Here is a 22,270-nt window from a genome sequence, read left to right on the forward strand (position 1 = left end):
TCACCATATAACAAGCTCTCTTGAAATGTACAACCATTAAATGGGCTTCGTCCATTTCTTCCTTGCAGGGTTCCTCATCAGAAGTCTCAGGTTACGATGGGTTTGTCTGAGTCTATTCTTTGTATGAAGGAGACCACTGAAGAAAGTATTCCTCGAGATTATCGATTAGACGTGACACCTGTTACACATCAAATGCTTGGTGTGTTTTCTCACGTTACACGTAAGTATTGATGTTTTTAATTATCTTCATGTTTAATCCTTTTAGGATTTATGGTATTATTCAAGTTCTATAACAGGTATTTAAGCCGGGTTTGTTTTATTGGTCAAGTCAAGGATGGACCAAAAAAACACCCCAGATGTGTTTTGAAACCGGATGGTCAACTTGGCAGCACCAAGTGTGGGCGTTGGGGCGTGACATTTTGTTTTAAGGCAAATTTATAAAGAAAAATCACGCCCAAAGTTTTCAAGATATCAGATTGAAACTTTGCATACGGTGTGTGTGTACCTTTGGGCAATTCTTTTTGAGATCCCTACATGATACCGGGGCCGGGCCAGAGGGGCGCAAGTGTTCCGAGGGAGTGATTTTTTTAGAAAAATTTCCGGTTTTTCCCGAATTTTCCGGTTCAGATGTATGATACGGACATGCAAGTGATACCGTTAGAAAGGGGTTGTTATACTGAAGAAAATTACGTTTGAACCATGACTCTAGGCCAAATAGTAATATGTATTTATATAGGGCCTAAATTCAGACTTTCAACAATTTTTTTCGCCCTTTGTTTTCAAGATACAACATTGAAATTTTGCACACGTATTGTATACAAAACGATGTATTTTTAGGGAAAAAATCAGATCCCTGCGTGATCCCAAGCCCGGGTCAGAGGGACAAAGTGTTTTGGTGGGAATTTCAAAGAAAAATTCCGGGTTTTTCCCGAATTTTCCGGTTCAGGTGTATGATACGGACATGTGAATAGTACCGTTGGAAAGGGGTCGTTATACTGAAGAAAATGGTGTTTGAACCGTGACTACGTCAAATACTAATGACGTAGTACATTTTTGAAATATTTTTCTACAAACACATACATATATATAATGAAAAACATGGTTCACCATCAGACTTTCAAAAGTTTCTCCCAACTTTAGTTTTCAAGATACAAGATTGGAATTTGCACACGTATTATGTACATAACAAGTTATATAACAAAAATTAGATCCCTACGTTAACCCAGGCTCGGGCCAGAGGGGCGCAAAAATTTCGAAAAATTTCTTTTTTCGCAAAATCTTCCAGTTTTTTCGATTTTTCCATTTCTGGTGAATAATATGGACAAGCGAGTGGTACCGTTGGTAAGTATGCTCTACCCTTTAAAAAAAAAAAAAAAAAAAAAAAGTATGAACCATGATCCTACATTAAATAGTAAGGGAGCAATAGCTGAGTGAAACCCTAAAATTTACCTCAAAAAGTGGAAATCCTGAAAGGGTTAAAGAGTTAATGTGCTTCATTTACCACTTTCAGACTTTAGTTGTCTTTGCGACCAAACCACAAATGTTTCATCCATGTATTAACACTACTAGGTAAATACCTTGTATATACTGATCTTTTTTTCTTTATTATGGAAATGCTGGTGATAACAAACGGTATAAACGTTTCGGAAACCCCTCTTTCCTTCACAAATAATAATATTGGGAAAACAAGTATTGCTGATTTGAAAGACTGGCCATTTCGAGATATAGTACGAAAGTAAAATATGGGAAGAAAGAAAATCTATTTTACCAAATAGACTACATCCCTTGATAGCTTTTCTTAAGGTGGATCACCACCCGGAAGTCAGTACATATTTTGGCTCATTCCCTTAACTATTGCGCAATGAAACGTTACATATTATAAATATTGTACTATAATATAGAGTATTCTTTCTTGCAGCTACAGCACAAGATACTGATTCATTTGGTTGTCTCCTGATACCGAAAAATGTAACAAATAAAAGAAAATATTTGATTCGTTTTACAATGAGTACACAAGATGGCACTTGCTGGTAGATTTTACTAGAAGTGCTCCGTTTTATGAAATGTTTATTGTATGTGTAAAGTATTTTAAGGCAACAATCTTATCACGAAATAGATATATTGTTTGAACATTTTTCGTGTTATGTTTCATATTTTATTTAAATATTAATTTACATTTAAGGAAATAGATTTTGAGACGAAACTTGCGCAGAACGCCATAAAGCGTCGTTGCCAAATTTGTACGTTTACTAAAGTAATCACAATAAGAAAATTCCTGGATTCTAGCGTTGCAGTTCGAGAAGCGGAATCGCGGTAAGGGTCGAAAACTAAGTTTTCCAGTAAGTATCTAAGCATAATTCCATGATTACTCCCTTTATTATCTGGCATCAGTAAACACTCGACAGTATCTAGCAATGCCACACTATTCAAGTAGCGTTTAGGATAGCACCGAGAACACCTAGTGACCCACCTTAAGCAAGTAGTTTTTCTTTCTTTATCTTCTCAGTTACTTCTTCGTACTTCATCTCAAAGTGGCCACTCTTTCAAATTGGTAGTATTTGTTTTTACTTTAAATTTCTGTTGGTAAAGGAAAGATAAAAACTTCTCGATTACTTTGTTATTATCAGCATGTTTTCATAGTCATACACGCTACGCAGTAACTAGTTATTTTTTCCAGCATAGGGCAGAAGGCTGCAATCAAGTCTTGTGTGAAATTGGAAAATCAATCCCGGAAACTCATGGTTTGCTGTGGAATGGTTAGTGGCATGAAGCATTTGTCTGCACGAGAGGAAGCACATTTGAGTGGCACAAACACTTTCCTGAGGTTAGGAAGTCTTTGGAGGACGACGAGAGGACAGGGCATCCAAACACATGAGAAAACTCTGGACTCTATGAGGGGCCTTCTTGCTGACAGACATCTGAGCCTCTGCGAAATCAGCAGTATTCTCGTTATCAATAAGCAGATATAACAGCTATCATCCATAAAGATATGAGCAGAAGGAAGCTGTGCTCCTGTTACTACACACTCTGAATATTGAACAGAAAGAGACGTCAAGTTGCAAAAACTTTCTCATAACAGTAGATTCATCATCAGACTTCCTTAAAAACATTGTATTCATGGTAAAAAGTATTTCAATGACGATCCTTTCAATCACTAAACGACTGTTGTTAGCGTGGGTCAGTCTACGGAAGCAAAGACCAATCAAGGTTCTTATGAAGAAGTCATGAGTTAAGTCTTTTTTTTTTTATGCTAAAGTTCTCATTCATCTCAAATTTATTCCAGAAAATCAGGTCATTAATGGGAGTTCCTATCTAGAGGTTATGAAGCGACTCCTTTATCGAATGGCTCGTGTGTCAGACCACAGTCAGCTCCAAAAATGGGAATCTTCCCCATGACAATATCCCTTCACACAAATGCCATCGACCATACACCTTACTTGCCAGATTTGTCTCCAGCGGACTACTTCCTGTTTCCAAAGTTGAAGCTCCACCTGAAGGGCATCATGTTTGAATGCGTGGAGGCCATAAAGACGGCCGTGACGAGGGAACTGAATGCATGCAAGATGACTTCTAAACAGCTTTCAGTCAGTGTACCAACGAGGAAGTTGTGCATCGAGAGAGGATATGACTAAGTAGAAAGCCGATGGAGCATCACATTTCTGTAGATATTATTTTTCACTTTTTAAATCAGCTCGGGAACTTCATTGCCGCACAGTGTAATTTGGTTGAAGAGGATATTTGTCCACTCCTTTGCAGATATGGTAATGGAATAACTTGCCGATTAAGATAACATCTTTTGTATGTTATTAATTGTTACGTCCAGTTTACATCTTCACATCCATAGTATCATGACATTATGTATGCTTAAAATTAGTGCTTTAATGTTGCATGTCTCCATTGTTTATTCCTATGAGCAATTATTAGGTTACAAAAGACTAAAACCATGAACTTAAAAGAAATCACATTCTTTAACAAAAAATAATGCTTTGAAATTTCGTAACTACAAATAGCATCTTGCAGGGGGACATTTGTTTGATCATCATCTTTATGGATTTCCTTTGTGGCTGAGCGGTTAGCGTACGCGCCTTTAGCGTGGGAGACCCGGGTTCGATTTCCGGAGGGAGCTCATGTAGTTCGGATTCCACGTTAATCAGTAAGTCCACGTCTCATATAGCCTCGCTGTTGAACGGGACGTTAAACTCAAAATCAACTCAACTCAATCTTTTTTATGGTAGACATAGTGCGTCTTCGAAAATTAAATTGTTCAGAAAAGTAGCAAACTATGAAGGTGAAAGTTGTAAGTTCCTTTGAAATTTGAGCATATTAAGAAAACGCCCTACCTGGGAAATCAAAACTGTTTTCCAGGAAAAGAATGAGATAATACGTGGCTAAGTAACCATGTCTCGAACCTGCCATAGATTTAAAATAAGCTGAAACAACTATTTAAGAAAGACAACTGGAACATTTGTTGACAAAATAAATCGTATATCATTAAATTCTAGGGATCAAGTCTTGACAGAAAAATCTAACGGATATTCAGTCAGTGAGAATATCAGAGAGTAAGTCAATATGTATTGTTTCGAGTATTCTAGCAAACTGTACTTTGTTCATCCATAAGAGGAGTAACCTTGTATTTGGCTGTAGTATCATTCCTGTAAACTACATGCGACTTTCAGTGTAAATGTAAATCTCATTTCGTTTATTGTTTTATGATTAGATGTTAGTTTTCAAAACACTGAGGCTGTGTTGTATAAGGTAAACAAAGCTATATGCTTGTGGTTAACTCTGTACCACAAGCCAATCGGGTAAATAAGTATGCCAAACTAAAAAGGTTTTTTTCAGAATAGTTGGAGATTAAATCAAAAAGAAATATAAAGGGTTAGCCTAAATGATCCATTCGGTTTCAATCACAGGCCCCCAGATCTTACGCCATGTGATTTGTTCCTGTGGGGTTATGTTAAGGACAAAATTTATATATTCCCATTGCCAACAGCGCTGCCAGAATTGAAGGAAACATGCTAGTGAATGTATGGACGGAACTGGATTACCGTTTAGATGTGTGCCGGGTGACCAAGGGCGCATACACTGAACTTCGTTGAATGTACCAGAAACTTGGTGAGTGTATGCATCTTTTCATGTATAACCCGTCTTTGTACGTCGTATACTTGTAAATAAACAGCGCTTTGAAACTCAATGAATCATTTAGGCTAACCCTGTACTTTAAATAATCAAAAAGAAGAAGAACGAAAGAAAGAAATATTGTTGACTGGTGTATATTTGCATAAATAATGTATAAGAGCAATGTAATAGGGAGCAGATATCGTTTTTATGTTGGTTAGTTTATTTGTTCTTAAATGTAATTAATGCAAGCCATTAATGAGCAAAGGAGACTAAATTTAATGATATTAAATAAATTTTATCGTGCTATCAACTATGTGTGCATCTTCAATGCATAAATAATGTAGAGTTATAGTTGCTTTCCCTCTGTACAAGCCGGTTGTTGTGAAATGTTATGTTCGCAAGAAGATTAATACTCGTTTTAGTGTGTCGACTTGTTCTAACTTTCAGTTGAAATCTGTAATAGATGGATTATGAGACATGTACTAGGAACGTGGAAGCCGAACCACATGTACTCCCATCTGGGATTGAATCAGGATCCCTCACAAGAAGAAATATGCCTCCAAACATTGTGTGGCTAAGGCGTCCAGAGTTCGATATCTAGTAGGGATACAGCTTCGGTGCTGAAAAAGTGTTTGCATTAAAATCATTCTGACTCAAGCCTGAAACGTTTTGTATGTGTAAATTAGTTTTCCTTCAGTTTATTTATTTATTTATTATATTTATTTATATTTTAGCTTCCATAGACTGCGATTCTGTAGTGCCTGAAACGGAAAAATTGACTCTAGAAGGAAAAATAGTTCAAAAATTGGAATGTCGGCCATGTTGTAAGTATACGTATGTGTTGGTATAAATAATAGAGCTAAACTTGGAAATGTTTTTCATACTTAGTTTGCTTAAAGCCACAATAAAAATTATTGATTTATATAATTTAATGAAACACATGCTATGGATTTGTTTGTTGCTTTTTTGATAGTGTTATTAAAATAAACACTTTCTTACTGTGTCGTTATGAATGACAATATACCCGTTTAATATAACCATATAGACCATATTGAAAGTTGCGCTGGAATATTATGAAGGGGAGACATGTTGCCAGGTTAGAGGGAACAAGAGAGGAGGAAATACTGAAAACAGGTGACGCAGAGATGATTACTGCAGGGAAATCTGCAGATGTATCATCTGAAATGTAAATAGTGGAACATGAGAAAGTAGCAGGGTGTTAAGGTAAAGCTGGGATAAAGGAGTGATGGAGACGGTGTTGGTTAAGAAAGTTAGGGAACAATAAATACTTGCTTCGCTTTCTCTATAGTTATTATTGTTATTACTCAAAGACGGATTTAAGGGGGAAAAGAAGAAACTTCGAAGAAACAACGAGGAAAGAAGTTTATAAACGCTTGAGTCCAGGCTAGCGATTGGTAAGACTTTCCAGTATCAAGGCTTTATAAGACGTGAGCCTGCAGCATTTGAGCTCCCATTAAGAATTGACAGGGGCTCGGACGAGAGTGTTTACTTTTAGTGCGAGGTGTTCCTGGTTCGATCCTAGACCATATGAGTTTGTAGTAGACATCATCATGTCTATGTATTTTCTCAGGGTCCTCCTGTTTCCTTCTACATTTTCATTCCATAGTTATTCACTTTTATTAATCATTGACCTTGTTTAGGGTACTGTGCATAACAATCGGATATAAAACTGAAAAATTTTGGAAATCGAACATCAAAAATGTGAATGTTAACTGGAGAGCTTAGAAGACAGAATGAAAACATATTTTTCCAATCACTTATTGGAGTTTTAGTTGTATTGTGATTTTTTTTAAACCGGTGTAGTCATGTTTGCCAATAATATGAAAAAACAAAATAATTAAAAAAGAAAAGGCTCAATGAACAGTTTGTAATAACTGAAGTCTCGGAAGAGGAACGTTAATGTATTTGAAGCTGTTATAATTGCTTCAAACTATCAATCATGGTAATTTATGTATTTTGTTTTCATGATGTTACAGGTAAGCTTAGCCATACCTGAAAGGATTTTTCAATATATGTAATGAAAGCCACGAGATGTGATCGATACAGCGATGTATGCTTATCAAAGTAATTAAACCGCTCACAAAGCTGGGAGTTCTTACTGTAAATTTCAGCATAAGTAAATATTTAGACGCGTTGCTGAGATTAATTTAATAGAGGAATCTGGATATTTCAAAAGTAATAATGTGTGTTGATACATATCGATACCTATGTGGATTTGGGTTTCTGTAGTATCAAATGCAGATGAGATTCAGAGAGTCGTTACTTCCAGACTGAGTTAAGGTTGCAATCTTTAGAATCTGTAGTTTTAGAATTAGTTTTTGTATATCTTTCTTTGTATATTTATTTATTTAACAATCACCAGACACAGCTCAGAGATCATTTTATACTGGATATCTAACAACAACAATGGAAAGAATTTGGGAAATATCGGCCCCAGGACCTATTTAGTAGGTACCATCCCAGCATTTGCCTGGTAGGACTGAGGGAAACCCTGGAAAACCCTAGTCAGGATGGTCAACAGCGGGAATCGAACCCACGACCTTTCGAATGCGAAGCCAACGCTCTACCACTTGAGCTACTTCGCTCGTGTATAAACTTTGTATATCCTACTATATTGCTTGGGAAATGGAGCAGTCATTTGTGTACGTCGTATCTAATGTAATGCAAGGGAGAATGAATCTAATCCTCCACTTCTAACCGATAATATAGCGTTTATATAGCTTTTTTGCTATTTCTGGAACGTTCAGCAATATGGCGAAGCAGCAGTTTGTTGACTGTTTATATGCCGCCTTACTAGGTTCAAATCCTGATTCGTAACAGTAGTCAGTGAGGCTTAGTGCAGTAGCCCTTTGTGTTGCTATATTTGGAGACTGTTTATTTGCAAGAGCCTGAACGTGCTATATGAACCTGAATTATGTCGACAGTACGACTAGTGGCATTGTCTTATTTCCTGCCTTCAGGAATTGGATCCATTCCGGGTTTACTTGTCTTAAGTGCATATGAGATGCTTTTCCAATAGATCGCTAGTTCTCGGCGTCTTTTATTGTTGAATGATCCGCAAATGAGTATTTTGAATCGGAAAGTGCAGAGCTATACTCTTCTCAGAAGGATTTGATGCCGCAACAATCATCTCATATGAATACGAGAACACTGCATCACACAAGCTACGTATATCTCATACTACTGATGTTCGATTCTCTGTCCAGTCACATATTACGTATCATTAAATTTGAACTTTTAGAAGAACTGGTGTGATTTAAAATCGGTTATTTACTCCATATATAAGTCGAAGAAGTGTTCTGTAATGTAGTCACTTAGTATTCAAACACAACAGAAATTGTGGTAAGTTCATATGACCTGAGTGATTGAGCACAGACTTCTAGAATTATGTAGTATATAACGGTTAACACAGCGGCAAAGTGCGCCAAGATCCTGGTTTGATTCTTAGTCCAGTCGTACATTTTCACTCTCTGTATATCAGTGAATAGAGCTGTTTAAATACAGGGTCATTCCATATGAAATCACCAAATTTGAAACTGAAATGTGGCTTATATGTTTTAGATTTTCTTCAAATTGTATACAAATGTTGTGATACTCAAACATAACACACCTGTAAAATTTTGCAGCTCTACCTCAAAGGACTCCCGTAGGAGCCATTCGAAACTTGGGGGTTTTCTGAAGAAAAAAGAAAAAAAAAAACCTAAGTCCGCCTTCGACTTTAAGTACTGTAACCGCTAGATCTCCGGAGATATTGAAGCTATTTGAAAATGGTTTTCACTAAAACAATCTTAGAATTTGTAGTATTTAAAACATTGTAGTAATGAACTGCCCAAGTGGGGTTAAGCATATGAATTTCACCATCAAAGAGAAAAAAGAAAAATAATAATGTCAAAATTTGGCAATTATTTCTGAAAATGGCCCACCTAACATCAACCTCAAATTTTCAAAATAAGTAGCCCTGGTGTTCCTCTTTAACATATAAAAAACTTAGAAAGTTTTTTTTTTTGGGGGGGGGGGGTATGTTGAAGAAAAAATTATGATCCAATATAAGTTTAGGCACTTTTTGCACAAAACCTCCAAATTTCCAATGACTGTTTTCAGTTTTCCATGGTAAAAAGTTTTATAATTGACAAGACTGAAGTGATTTAATTAACGAATTCTGCCAGAAATTTGAAACTTTAAGTACCATTGCTGAAAGGATTCAGATTCTGTCATTAGTTCCAAAATCATGAACTAATATGTAAACTGTTGAAACATTTCAAACAACTGGGTATCTCGTTCGTAAAGTCTAAAAGATCAGAAAGGGGCATAGTATTTTAGCCAAACCTGGTTCTAAGAAAAGGACATAGTACTCCTGGAAACACCTTTAATTTAGTCACATAATTGTACAATAGTAATGAAGTGACCTGAAATGTTGGATTCAGTGTCAGCGATGGCGGGTAACAGAAAAGAAAAACGGCAAAAGAGATTTCTTTTATTGAACATAAATGAAATTTACCAGTGTTTAAAAAGAAAACATCCCTGTGTCAAAATTAGAGTATCCAGATTTTACGAACTTCAGTCCAAATAATGTGTGAATCTTAAGGGGGCAGACTACTAAATATTTTTGAAAAACTAATAATTTTCTTTTGCCCGTTTCTCGTAAGTGGATAGAGGTAATAGAATGTAACTTACCACAATAATAGACAATGTTATTCTACATCTGAAAATATGACTCGGAAGAATTTTCAGTGTTGCCATCCATAGAAATTACAGTGTGACCAGAATTTGAATTACTCAAAAATTTAGGTAAAGGCAGCGACTAGAAAAATAAACTCAACGGTAATTGATGGCTTACCATTCTGTCTATGTTTCTTGTTTACTACTTTTTAAATAATGCTTCTATTTATTTTGTAATAACTTATTTATTTTGTAATAATTTATGTAAGGTTTATAAAATAAATAGAAATATTATTTAAAAAGTAGTAAACAAGGAACGTAAACAGCATGATGAGTCATCAATTACCGTTGAGTTCATTTTTCTAGTCGCTGCCTTTACCTAGATTTTTGAGTAATTCAGATTCTGGTCACACTATAATTTCTATGGATGACAACACTGAAAATTCTTCCGATTCGTATTTTCGGACGTAGAATAACATTGTCTATTATTGTGGTAAGTTACATTTTATTACCTCTTTCCACTTACGAAAAAAGGGCAAAAGAAAAAAAATATTAGTTTTTCAAAAATATTTAGTAGTCTGCAGCCTTAATGCAAAAGGAAACCACAATGCGTGTGTTGTGCCATTCATCAGGATGTGAAAATGTTATTGCATGCATTCACTTTAATGGAAAGAACACAGATCTCATCAGCAAGATAGTCTGTGATATTAGATGAGAAGGCTATATGCTGCGGAGGTGTAGTAAGTGTCCTCTGTACAGTACCTCACCGACTACTTAGGTACATTAGAAGACTGACTCGTTCAGAAGATATACAGTACAAACAATGGGTTCAAACTGACAGAATCCAAATGGAGACAGTGATTAAACATACAGACGACTTCATTGAAATTTTGGTAGGGAAAAAAATGACAAATTAGCGCAGCATCACTTCATAGCCAAATCCCATAGCGACTACTTCAAACACACAAAAAGAGATTTTGGATGACAAATCATGCTTAATTATAGTTGATTTTGCTGAAAACTATTCCTCTATTATTCAAGATGAAGTTTTACGGGTACTACTGGACCGATATTCTACTCAACTGTACAACATTCTAATCCTTTTGGGATATGCTACTGAGATCCTGTGACTTCTGTTATCAAATGTCTTATTATGTTGTGTCAGTGATATGTTAAATCATGATACAGTTACATTTTGTACTTTCAAGTTATTCTTTTGAAGTACGTTAACGATGTTTTTCCTCAGACTAAACACGTTATCTGCTTTAGAGATGGATCAGCAGCCCGATATAAAAACTATTAAAAAACTTTGTCAACTTATGCCTCCATGAGTGATTTTGGACTCATTTGTGTGTGGAGCTATTTTGCCACAATCCACGGCAAAAGTGTTTGCGATGGCGTAGGTGGGACGCTGAAGTGTCTAGCGGGGCATGCTAGTTTACAGAGGCTACTGGATAACAGGATTGTTACTGTTGCCGATTTCTTCGAATTTTGTCAAACTATAACCAATGTCAAACGTTTTCTTGTGACGAAAGATGTTAAAAACGTTAGTCCAATGCTTCAAAACAGACTAGAAAAGTCATCACGTCGCAAGGGACACGTGAAAATCATCATTATAAACAAAACATTATCAAAACCGACAAAATTCACTCCAAATACTCGAGCAGAATCGAAAGACATTAACCTTTCATGTAAGCAATTTATTGTGTGCATTTATGAAGAGAAATGGTCAGGCTCGTATTAGGTAAGTGATATTTTGTGCTCGAGCACAGGGCGGCATTTTTTGGTTTGTTTGTTTGTTTGTTTTTTAATGAAATGAAATCTAAATTTTACGCTCCAAGATTATGCCGGCAAGGCTAAAGGAGACGGTGGTGATGAGAATGAATGAAATTATGTCATGAAGAAAATGGGAGGAAACGGGAGAACCCACATATGCGGTGTTTGTCCATGGAAAACTATAAACAGTCATTGGAAATTTGGAGGTTTTGTGCAAAAAGTACCTAAATCCGCCCTCAACTTACATTGGATCATGGTGGAAAGACTACAAGGTGGTTGCATGCGCATGTCGTCTGGAGCGCTGTCGTGGCTGTGACGTCATCTGGTTTGCAAGAGACAACGGGAAACGGCGCGGCTTTAAGTGACAAGTGGAAATTGTTACTTTGTTCTTTTAAATGACATCGAGAATGCCTAACTGTGCAGTGTACGGCTGTAGTAATTATTACATAAAAACTAAGGGAACTAATATAAAATACTTTAGATTTCCTCAAAAAGAGGGGGAATATCTCCAGAAATGGATTTTAGCTTGCAGGCGACAGGACAAAATAAACCTAAAATATGGTACATAAAAGTAATAAATAAATGCAATGTTAAATGAAATTATAAAAAAGCGATTTCATTATGTAGTTTCTTTTTAGTATTAATAGTAAGTAATAATAGTATAGAGCTACAGTAGCTTGTGTTGATTCTGCATACAAAAATCCAATAGTACGATTTAAAAAGACGAACTTTGGGGCAAGACCCGGATTCGAAATCATGAGAGAGGGGAACCGACAGAGGCTATCATTTCTATCGTCATTTCCTTCTACATAAGATATTGAGATAAAACTTTCCCCACAGAGGCAGGCATGTAACTCGAAAAGGGAGGCACGATGATATAGGAGGCATACCTCCCTCGAGTTAAAATAGTTCAGGTCCCATTTCATTCTGGAGGTCTGCATTCCCTGTAGCCTCGGTGTTAAAACGGGACGTTGCACTTCAAATTAATTAACGAATGGAAGGTTCGTAATAACGATTAACGGTTACAAAGATATATAACAATGTATTAGATCAAGAGAATAAAGTATCCACCTACCATGTCAGGGCGACATTGTCGGGACATTTTTACACTCAGATTTTGAAATGTTTCTTTATTTTAATCATAACTTTGGATAATTTACTTTGGATACATATTTAGGGGTAACCTCCAGAATTACAAAATTAACAATGACTGCAGTAAATTTTAAAATATGGTAGATTCTCAACCAATCAAGGAAGCACGGTGGCTCAGTGGCAGAAGGCTCACCTCTGGTGCAAGGGATACTGGTCCGCTTCTCGGTCAAGTAAGTTTCTGGTGGACAACATCGTGTCCGTGAGTTTCTCGGGGCACTCCTGCATTCTCATTCCACCAAATTCCACATAATCATTCACTTTCATTTATCTTTTGTCTTCTTTAGTCCACGGGAGAGAAAAGAGAAAACTTATCAAGAAAATTAAGAAAATTATGTAATTTTATGGTTTATATGTTTTCTAGTCCAGCTGAAACACCCCTACATCGTCTTCACCTACGCCTAGTACTTTGTTTCTTGCTTGAAATAGTCATGTTGCAATTTCTTTGTTTGAGGTGCTTCAGGCACGTAGCCAGGATTTCGTGAAGGGATTTCGTCCATGACATGAAATACTGTGGTCATCACAAAAGGGGCTCGATCTCTCTAAACTATTTTACTGGAACATATATTGGTTCGTTTAGCCAGGATTTCGTAACGGGGGGGGGGGGGTGACATGAAATTCTGAAGGCCCAGGAGCTCGATTAATCTAAACTACTTTACTATCAACATATATTGGTTTGTTAGGACAATAAAATGAGAATATGTTGGCAAGTAGTTTACTAACAAACTATGAAGAAATTTCGGGCAAAATAATACAAAAAAGTATTGAAAAAGATTTTGCAATATTTACGTCCTTCTGTTTATTCAAATATAACAATTTTCCTTTCGTTATGACCTCAATTATTATAAAAAGTACATACTGAATACTGTCTTGTAAACTATCTTCTAATATAAATAAAATAAAATGTTTGTGTGTTTGTCTGTCTGTCTGTATGCGTCCTGGGTACCAGACGAGTAGACCGAGAGTTACCAAATTTTGGTCAGGGGTGCCTTGGCCCAGGCCCCAGATCAGGACGAAGCATTTTTTTTTCAAATTTCAAAACAGTGGGGTCTCAGGGGGGCGTTTACCGGAACCAGACGGAACCGGCTTGGGAACCAGACAAATTGACCGAGAGTTGCCAAATTTTAGTTACGAATACCTTGGTCCAGGCTCCAGACCAGAGTTAAACGTTTTCGTCGAAATTCGAACCAGGGGGTCTAAGGGGGGCGTTCACCGGGACATGTAAAAGTAGTAGAAAATGACCGATTTTATTTATTTAACAATCACCATATACAGCTCAGAGGCCATTTTACACTGAATATCCAACAACGTTAACAATGGAAAGGATTTGGGAAGGTATCGGCCAAGGCCTGTTTAGTAGGTGCCATCCCGGCATTTGCCTGGTAGGACTGAGGGAAACCCTGGAAAACCTCAGTCAGGATTGTAGGCAGCGAGATTCGAAGCCACGACCTCCCGAATGCGAAGCCAACGCTCTACCACTTGAATTATTAGTGTCGAATTCATATTTTCGCGGTCGCTGAAATCAATGCTGAAACTCCAGTCGCATTAACTTCGCTATTCGGCTCCGGGCCGGGAGTCACCGGATGGGGGAGGAGATATCAAGACATATAAAAGTAATCCAAAATGACCGATATAAGTGTCAAATCCATAGTTTTAGCGGTCGCTGAAATCATTGGTGACACTTCCATTAGCGATGACTTGCAAGTATGCGGGCCTGGAGTCAGCGGGGGGTGGATACCGAGACATGTAAAAAATAGCCCAAAATGACCGATATTAGTATCAAATCCATAGTTTTCGCGGTCGCTGAGATCAATGGTGATACTCCCACAGGCGTTGACTTCCAAATACAGCCCCTGTACGAAGAATGTGTATATTCAACTAGTTTTACAATATATGCGTTCCTTTTTCTGTTGAATCAAGTGCTAACAGAACTTTCTTTCCACATATTTTTTTGTTTTTATTATTCCGTCAACTACTTCGGTTCCAAATGACAGGGTAAAGGAGCAACAGAAAATTGTCCTTGAAATAACATGTTTGATACTGCAAGGATGCGATGACGAAAAGTTATGATTAAAAATGTCCACGCTGTTACACAACGGCACTTATGCTTTCGAAAGTTTGAAATCTCCCTGACTAGTAGCAGGAATTCTGAGAATTCCATAACTTTTCTTGAAATTTCAAATTCCCTGACTCTTCCAGAATACCTCGCTTACCTCGCCACCATATTGCAAGTAATACAAATCTCCTCATAAGAAAGAGTAAGCAAAAGCTTCCTGTAGTTTTCTTTTAAATTTTTAACGCTGATTCTTCTTTTTGTCATTTCATTTTCTGTGTTTCTTCCTTAACTTTTTTTTTTATTTCTGGTCTCGAAGGGGGGTCCGGACCCCCCGGACCCCCCTTGGCTACGTGCCTGGGTGCTTTGTATATACATATTTATTTCTATATACTTTTAGAACACAATAGTATATGTAACGTTTTATTTCGTGCAAATGTTTAATAATACAGTTTGTTACGGCGTAAATTTTGACACTAATATTCAGAGAACTGTCAGTTTCACCAAACCTTTTGTTCAGATACAAATTCTATAAATAAGCGATCAGCGATTTCAAATAAGATGATTTTTTTTATAAATTAAAAATAAAAACGATGTTTAAAATATTAAATACGTGTGTCCCTGCTCAATAAAGTTTTTAACCTCCCCTGAGATTCTGACGAAACTTACATGGGAGCAACCTTTTTTAAAAAAAACTGTCTAAGCATAAGGAAAATATACGTACGTGCATTTCTGTTTACGAAAACCATGAATTCTCCCTTGAGATATTCTCAAAATTTATATGGGATCATCAGTAAAGAATTCTCTTTCAAGCAAAATAATAATAATAGTAAATCAAAACCGATCAATGTGTTACGAAAATATACTTGAGCATACATAAATATATAAGAATGAAATACATTAATGACATACTGTTATAGATTATTCAGGCCTATACATACTCCAGTGTATTACTTCAGATGTTTAAAAAAGAAAAGAAAGAAAAAGCAGAAAATGTAGTGAGTAATATTGGCTTGTTCAAGCTTCAAAGTTGTTTAATATGAACTGATATTGCTGTTTCTTTTGCCATTGTAAATATCTTCCTTTGAATTCACTTAGCTTAAGCATTGATTACATTACGTTTATATAATTATTGTTTGTACTAAAATTTTTACTAAAATTTAAAAGATCACTATAAATAGAAGAGAAGTTTGCGTGGAAGATACCAGCGAGCAAGCACTTGTTAAAAGTTCATCTGACTCTCGCTGGCCACGTGAGACCAAGATGACGTCATGCGCCAGAGCGACAAGAATGTAGCACTGCATTGCATCCACCTTGTAGTCTTTCCACCATGCATTGGATCATAATTTTTTTTCTTGAACATACCAAAAACACCCTCCTATTTTTTTTTATATGTTAGAGAGGAACACCAGGGCTTCTTATTTGGAAAATTGAGGTTGATGTTAGGTGGGCCTTTTTCAGAATTAATTGCCAAATTTTGACATTATTTTTCTTCTTTTTTTTTGTCTTTGATGGTGAAATTCATATGCTTAACCCCACTTGGGCAGTTCATTACTACAATGTTTTAAATACTACAAATTCTAAGATTGACTTAGTGAAAACCATTTTCAAATATCTTCATCTCCGGAGATCTAGCCACATCTCCGGAGATTTTTTTTTTTTTCAATATTTCAGGAACGGTAAGAGTGGCGCGAAAAATTCCATCACTTCTTTTAGATAGTTTTTGTTGCTGTATCGAATGGAAGGTAGTTTTTGTTGTTGTATCGAATGGAAGGCTCAAAATTGAAAACTTCTCAATAACAGACACATACACACAGACATAGAGAATTCAGTAACGAACTTACTAAGTTCGTTGAAAATACTTTAAAAATTACGCAGTCAGGTCAGGAAGATGTGTATAAAAGTTTCCCAATGCTTGCCAATTAAGAAGCTAAAACTCTTTTCCGTGCTCAAACCCCCCCCCCCCCCACACACACACACACACTTTATTAAATTTTAGTGAAGAAGTTGAAAAATAATTAAGTGTGTCAAAAATGCAGAAAGTAAGCCAAGTAATATTTATGAAATGCTGAATAGCTAACAACTGTTTCCAAAACTTTTCTTATAAGCTATAAGTATCGGTTCGCAATTTATACGTCATAATTGCTCGGCACCCAAACTCATACACTATACCAAGGCGCAAAATTTCAGTCAGACACACTCGCCAATCCAAAAAGATGGTCAACAGTATCTCTCACGTACAAATTGTGAGAAATCCCCTCTCCCGGCCTTTAATTTGATAAAGTACGAGATTACATCAGGGCATAAAATTTCAAAACCAGACAATTAGATTTAGGATAATCAGTTTTGAATTGGACAATTCATATCAGTGACAATTATTTTATCATTCAGTCACAATTATTTGCGTGCGAAAAAGAAACTGCACGGCCCTGTGCGTTTACGCAGAAACCATTCCTACTGAATACTGGTCGCCAGCTCTAAATTTCTAGTCGCCAATGGCGATCTGGCGACCGGAAATGTTACGCCCTGCACTATAAGATAGGTTTTGATAACCATTATTGTTTCATATAATAGCATTTTGCACATACTATCTATGTTACTTTTTTTTTTTTTTTTTAATTCTTCGTTGTCTTTAAAATTCAAGAAAGTGGAGGGAGCGTTTAGTGAAGAGCCTTATAGGTCTTGGACGTTGAGGCAGCCTACATGATTTCAAAGGGGTGCTATCACTGCTTATTTCAATTTGTGATGGTGGTACATGATATTACATCATATATAGGGGAAATAACCGAATTTTTGTCACACCTATTTTTTATAAGTTCGATTTAATGAAATTCGAAGAGTATAAAGTGAGTAACTGGACCGAGAATCATTCTCATGTCTTTGGGTTACCTTGTTGGTTCGTTATCAGTACGCTTTCTGACCAGTCACATTTTCTTTATTTCTCCTATGATAATAATAGGAGGACTTTATACCTATAAGATTTGATGTAATTGTTATAGGTGTTCATTAATGTAGACCTTACGCCACTGCGTTGTCGACGCGCAACAGAAATAGTGGTACAATTTGTCTGGTCTGAAAGCTGACTTCACGAATGAGAATGTGTGGAAGATCAGGAAACGGACGAGGTAGCGTAATGGTTTGCGCAACGACATTGTTAGCCGCAGGCCTGGATTCGATTTTCCGTCCAAGTACTATTTTCATTGATCTTTATCGTTATACATTACACTTTCTTTTTCATACAATTATAGCATTCCGTTAATACTTGGGAGTATGTTACCTGATATTTTTGACATCAGTTGTGTGCTGCATACAAAATGGAAATTTTCTGAGTATTTCAAACAAATCCTCCCTCGTAATAATATCCTGGCAATGAAAGAAAAAAGTTCTAATAAACATGGGCTGAAAAAATGTCTCCTTTCAGTTATGATTCATTGAAAATTCGAAAAATCGCTTTTCAAAACTCCCTAACTTAGAAAATATAGGACCTATTCCAAACGGTTTAAGGTATTACACAGGAACTAGTATGGTCTCTATCTAAATATCCATGTTTTACCATCCTCCGTTATCGGTGAAAGGAACTGTAAAAAGGAAGTTGAAGTATATGGATACTCCTTTAATTACTAGTGGTGCGTTCGTTTCGCTGGTACCGGTGAATTCTGAAACATGGATATTTAGATAGAACGTATATCAGTTTCTGTGTAATTCCTTAAACCGCTTGGGATAGGCCGTATAGTTTCTAAGCCAGTGCGTTTTGAAACGTGATATTGAGACGTTTTACGACTCATGTTTATTTTTCTTTTATCTCGTATAAGGAACCGCCTCCCAAAGTTTTTCGGTGGAGTTACCTACCATCCTATATATATATATATATATATATATATATATATATATATATATATATATATACCCAGCAGAAAAAAACACGTACCGTACATGCGCATGTACAACATGCGCCTGGAAAACCCTTGAAACTGGAACACTGTTTTACGCCTGATAATGTGCTCATGTTTTTAAAAACACTTCGTGTTCAGTCCCTGGAAACGGAAAAACATAGGTAAACAAGGAAGAAGTGAACACCTGGTTTGTACCTGGAAAGCACATGTTTTGTACCTATAACCGAACGCAACATCTGTGAACTGCATGTTTTACAACTGATCTTAGCGTGTTTTCTCTTCAACAGCAGCTGATCATCCGCTGAACATTGCATGTAAAAGGAAGAAGACCAGTGCTATTCTAGTATTGTTCGAGAGCACTAAACATGCAATGTACAGGGATCGCAAACATGCAGTGAAAGGGGAACTGGAAATAGGCGGTTCAGACGATACGAACACTACATTTTTCGATTAGTTAACACTGAATGCACAGGTCCCCTGTACATTGCCTGTAGTAAATGAGAACTGAACCTTTTCAGTTTTGGTATTTCTGTCTCTCCTTCCACTGTACCTGGATCCGATACATGCCTATTACACATTCCTATAATTAAATATTCTTATCCTAGAACATAACATCAGCCCTACAACATATAAACACAATTGCACCATACGAATAATCGATTAGGATCGACTTTTTCGAGAATGTTAAGTCGCACAAGCCCTCGATTCGATAGTTCGTGATTGGATGCGGATTTCCCGAGAAACGTGACGTCGCATGTGCAGATTGGCTGCGGTTTCCCGCCGAAAGTGATGGCGCGCATCAAGATAAGTGTAGATAGGTCTTTTAGTAAATGTTTTTTCGTAAACATTTTTTTGCGAATAAAGAATGATGGAGTCGAACTCTCAGTCCGTTTTTGTGTAATGTTTTTTAACGACTAATGACATAATAAAACAGTAAGTAATGCAAAAAACTGTAATAGGACTTCAAAATTTCATTTCCCTGTTGTTTCCCATTTCATGCCCCGCCGCCCGCGATCCGACTTAAAATTTCAAGATGGTGACCATTATTTCAAAGTGGCGGGCATCTACACTCTAGGACCCAGTTTCAGCCTCTTAACTAGAAACTTTCGGAGTAAAAGCACGATACGCGAAAATTGCTGTAGTAGATTTTGACGACCATTCAACGTCAAATTTCAAGATGGCGGCGATCATTTCAAAGTGGCTGGCATTATCACTACGGGGCGTAATTTTTGGCCCTTTAACTTACATTTCTGAGAGTAGAAGAACGAGACACCGGAATTTCGCTGTATAGATTTTGGCAGCCATTCAACATCAAATTTCAAGATGGCGGCTATTATTTCGAAGTGGCAAGCATCTACGCCACAGGGCGCAGTTTTTGGTCTTTTATCTTTGAGGCTAAAAAACGAGACACCCGAAATTTGCTGTATAGTTTTTGGTGGCTATCCGACTTAAAATTTCAAGATGACAGCCATTATTTCAAACTAGCGGGCATCTACACTATAGGGCACAATTTTCGGTTTTTTAACCTGTCCCTGGTCTTTAGACCTACTAGCTATTTTCCATTTTGTGGTAATTATAAAATGTGTACACTGTTGAATGAAACTTGAGTTCGAAATTTTGCTGAAGGAATAAGAATCAAGACTGAATTTCCAGCAACACTGTGTTTCTAAACATACCAGTATCTGCTGCTGGTCCAGGAAAATATAAATTCGCACCTGCAAATTTCTACCCACACAGTGAGCCTTCCAATATTGTCGAGATTAGTCTGTTTTGTTGGAAATTCAAGAATTTATTCGAAAGCAACATGTAGCTGGACACTGCATGTACATGATGTTGCTTGTATCAACATCATGTACATGCAGTGTCCAGCTACATGTTGCTTTCGAATAAATTCTTGAATTTCCAACAAAACAGACTAATCTCGACAATATTGGAAGGCTCACTGTGTGGGTAGAAATTTGCAGGTGAGAAACCCATCTGAAAATGTCCAAACATTCTGTCTACCGGGCATGTTTCTTTTATATTTCAGACAGTGTACTGTTTCTCTGTAACGCAAATACATGCTGTCACTACATACCATGTACAGTTCATGTTTATACAACCGTTTTCTGCTAAAACAAACCATCTGAAATCCTATTTTCCGTATTAAAAACATACTATGTACCAGACATGTAAACGACAACTCCTGCTAGATGAACAATTCCCAAGAACCTGCATGAACATTCGGCAATACAGGGAAAAAGCAGCTCATGTTCACAGCAGATTTCTTTTGAAATTCAGCATAGCTGAAAATCACGTTAAAAAACGGAACACATTATATGTAATGTGCAGAAAATTTTCGTTCAACATTTAACATACCGGCTGGCCTGGAACGCAAATGTACATGTTTACAATATCGGTGGAGTACAATGTATGTGTTGGTACCGTTACATACGCAGACACGTTTTCACTAAATACCATGTGCTACATATGAACTTACATTCGCTGATCTGCACATGTCTGCAGCCCGCAACATTTTCTTCTGAACATTGCATGTACATGCGCGTCGCACAGGTACTGATCAGTCAATGTACAGTGCACACATTTAATTTCATGTCAGGACAAGAATTATTACATTCAAAAACAGGTGTTATTTCTCGGATAAGTGCCTGTTTCTGTTCCAAACCATTTACTTTACACGTAACACCTGTAGCACATCAGCAAAACATGCGAAAACAGGCACTGTACATTGCCTGTTTCCTCAAAAGTTTTCATGAGGGTATATATAAAACATAAACCAAGTTGCTACATAATAAAACTGAAGTCCTACGCTTCAGAATGAGAACAAACCTCAGTTTTCATCCATCTATATTACATTTATTTATTTATATTTTATTCTTATGTAATAACACTACAGCTATGAAACAAGAAACGTCTCATTTTAATAGGGCAGGTTATTTCGAGTTTTTAGTCAAGAGGTGGGGGTGAGCTTGACGACGAACAGCCTTAATGTAGTTTCATAAGAAATCCCTTTAGAGAAACTTCAGGTAGTAATTTCGAGAAGAAATTACTCTGTTACTCCTGACAGGGTTGAGATTCCGATGTGCATTCGAAAATCTTATTTAGTTGGGAATGAAGAAGTTGCTGTTATGTGTTAATTGCAATACGAGTAACATCTGCTTAAATAAATCAAAATTTTACCGATTTGAAAGAATTAATACGAGATTCGTATATTATACTTCGTGTACAATACTACTTTATCACCACAACTACTGTCGAAGAATTTAAATCTGAAAAATCTTGACGAGCATATTTCTGGCTGTTGTAGTGTATGGATTTTTTTTTTCTTTTTTTAAGTTCAACGTCTCACAGTTATGCGTCGATGCTAAAGGATATGGTGATGTTGAGAAGAATGACATGGTGAAATGACGAAAGTGAGAGAAAACATACGCACACGATGCTTGTCCACCACAAAGTCCACTTGGTGAATGGATACCAAAGTTTGGCTAACCCCAAGGTGAATATATGGATGTTCGATAAAAATCTCGAAGATATTTGCAGTAAAATTAAACGAACAAATGTATAAATGGAGAAAGTTGCATAACATGGGGCTTGACAA

The 22,270-nt window shown here is 36.7% G+C and overlaps 1 protein-coding gene across 1 annotated transcript in view; it reads left to right on the plus strand.

Moving 5' to 3' along the window:
• The window catches only part of TfIIFbeta (transcription factor TFIIFbeta), a 45,684-nt gene that overhangs the window by 14,235 nt on the left and 9,179 nt on the right, over positions 1-22,270 (plus strand). Inside the window, exons 4-5 of the mRNA XM_081769643.1 lie at positions 69-220; positions 5,856-5,945. Of these exons, the coding sequence (XP_081625769.1) occupies positions 69-220; positions 5,856-5,945 (242 nt within the window). The remainder of the gene's footprint in view (positions 1-68; positions 221-5,855; positions 5,946-22,270) is intronic.

This window comes from Thermobia domestica, chromosome 8, assembly GCF_964235325.1.
Source record: "Thermobia domestica chromosome 8, izTheDome1.hap1.1, whole genome shotgun sequence".
NCBI lineage: Eukaryota > Metazoa > Arthropoda > Insecta > Zygentoma > Lepismatidae > Thermobia > Thermobia domestica.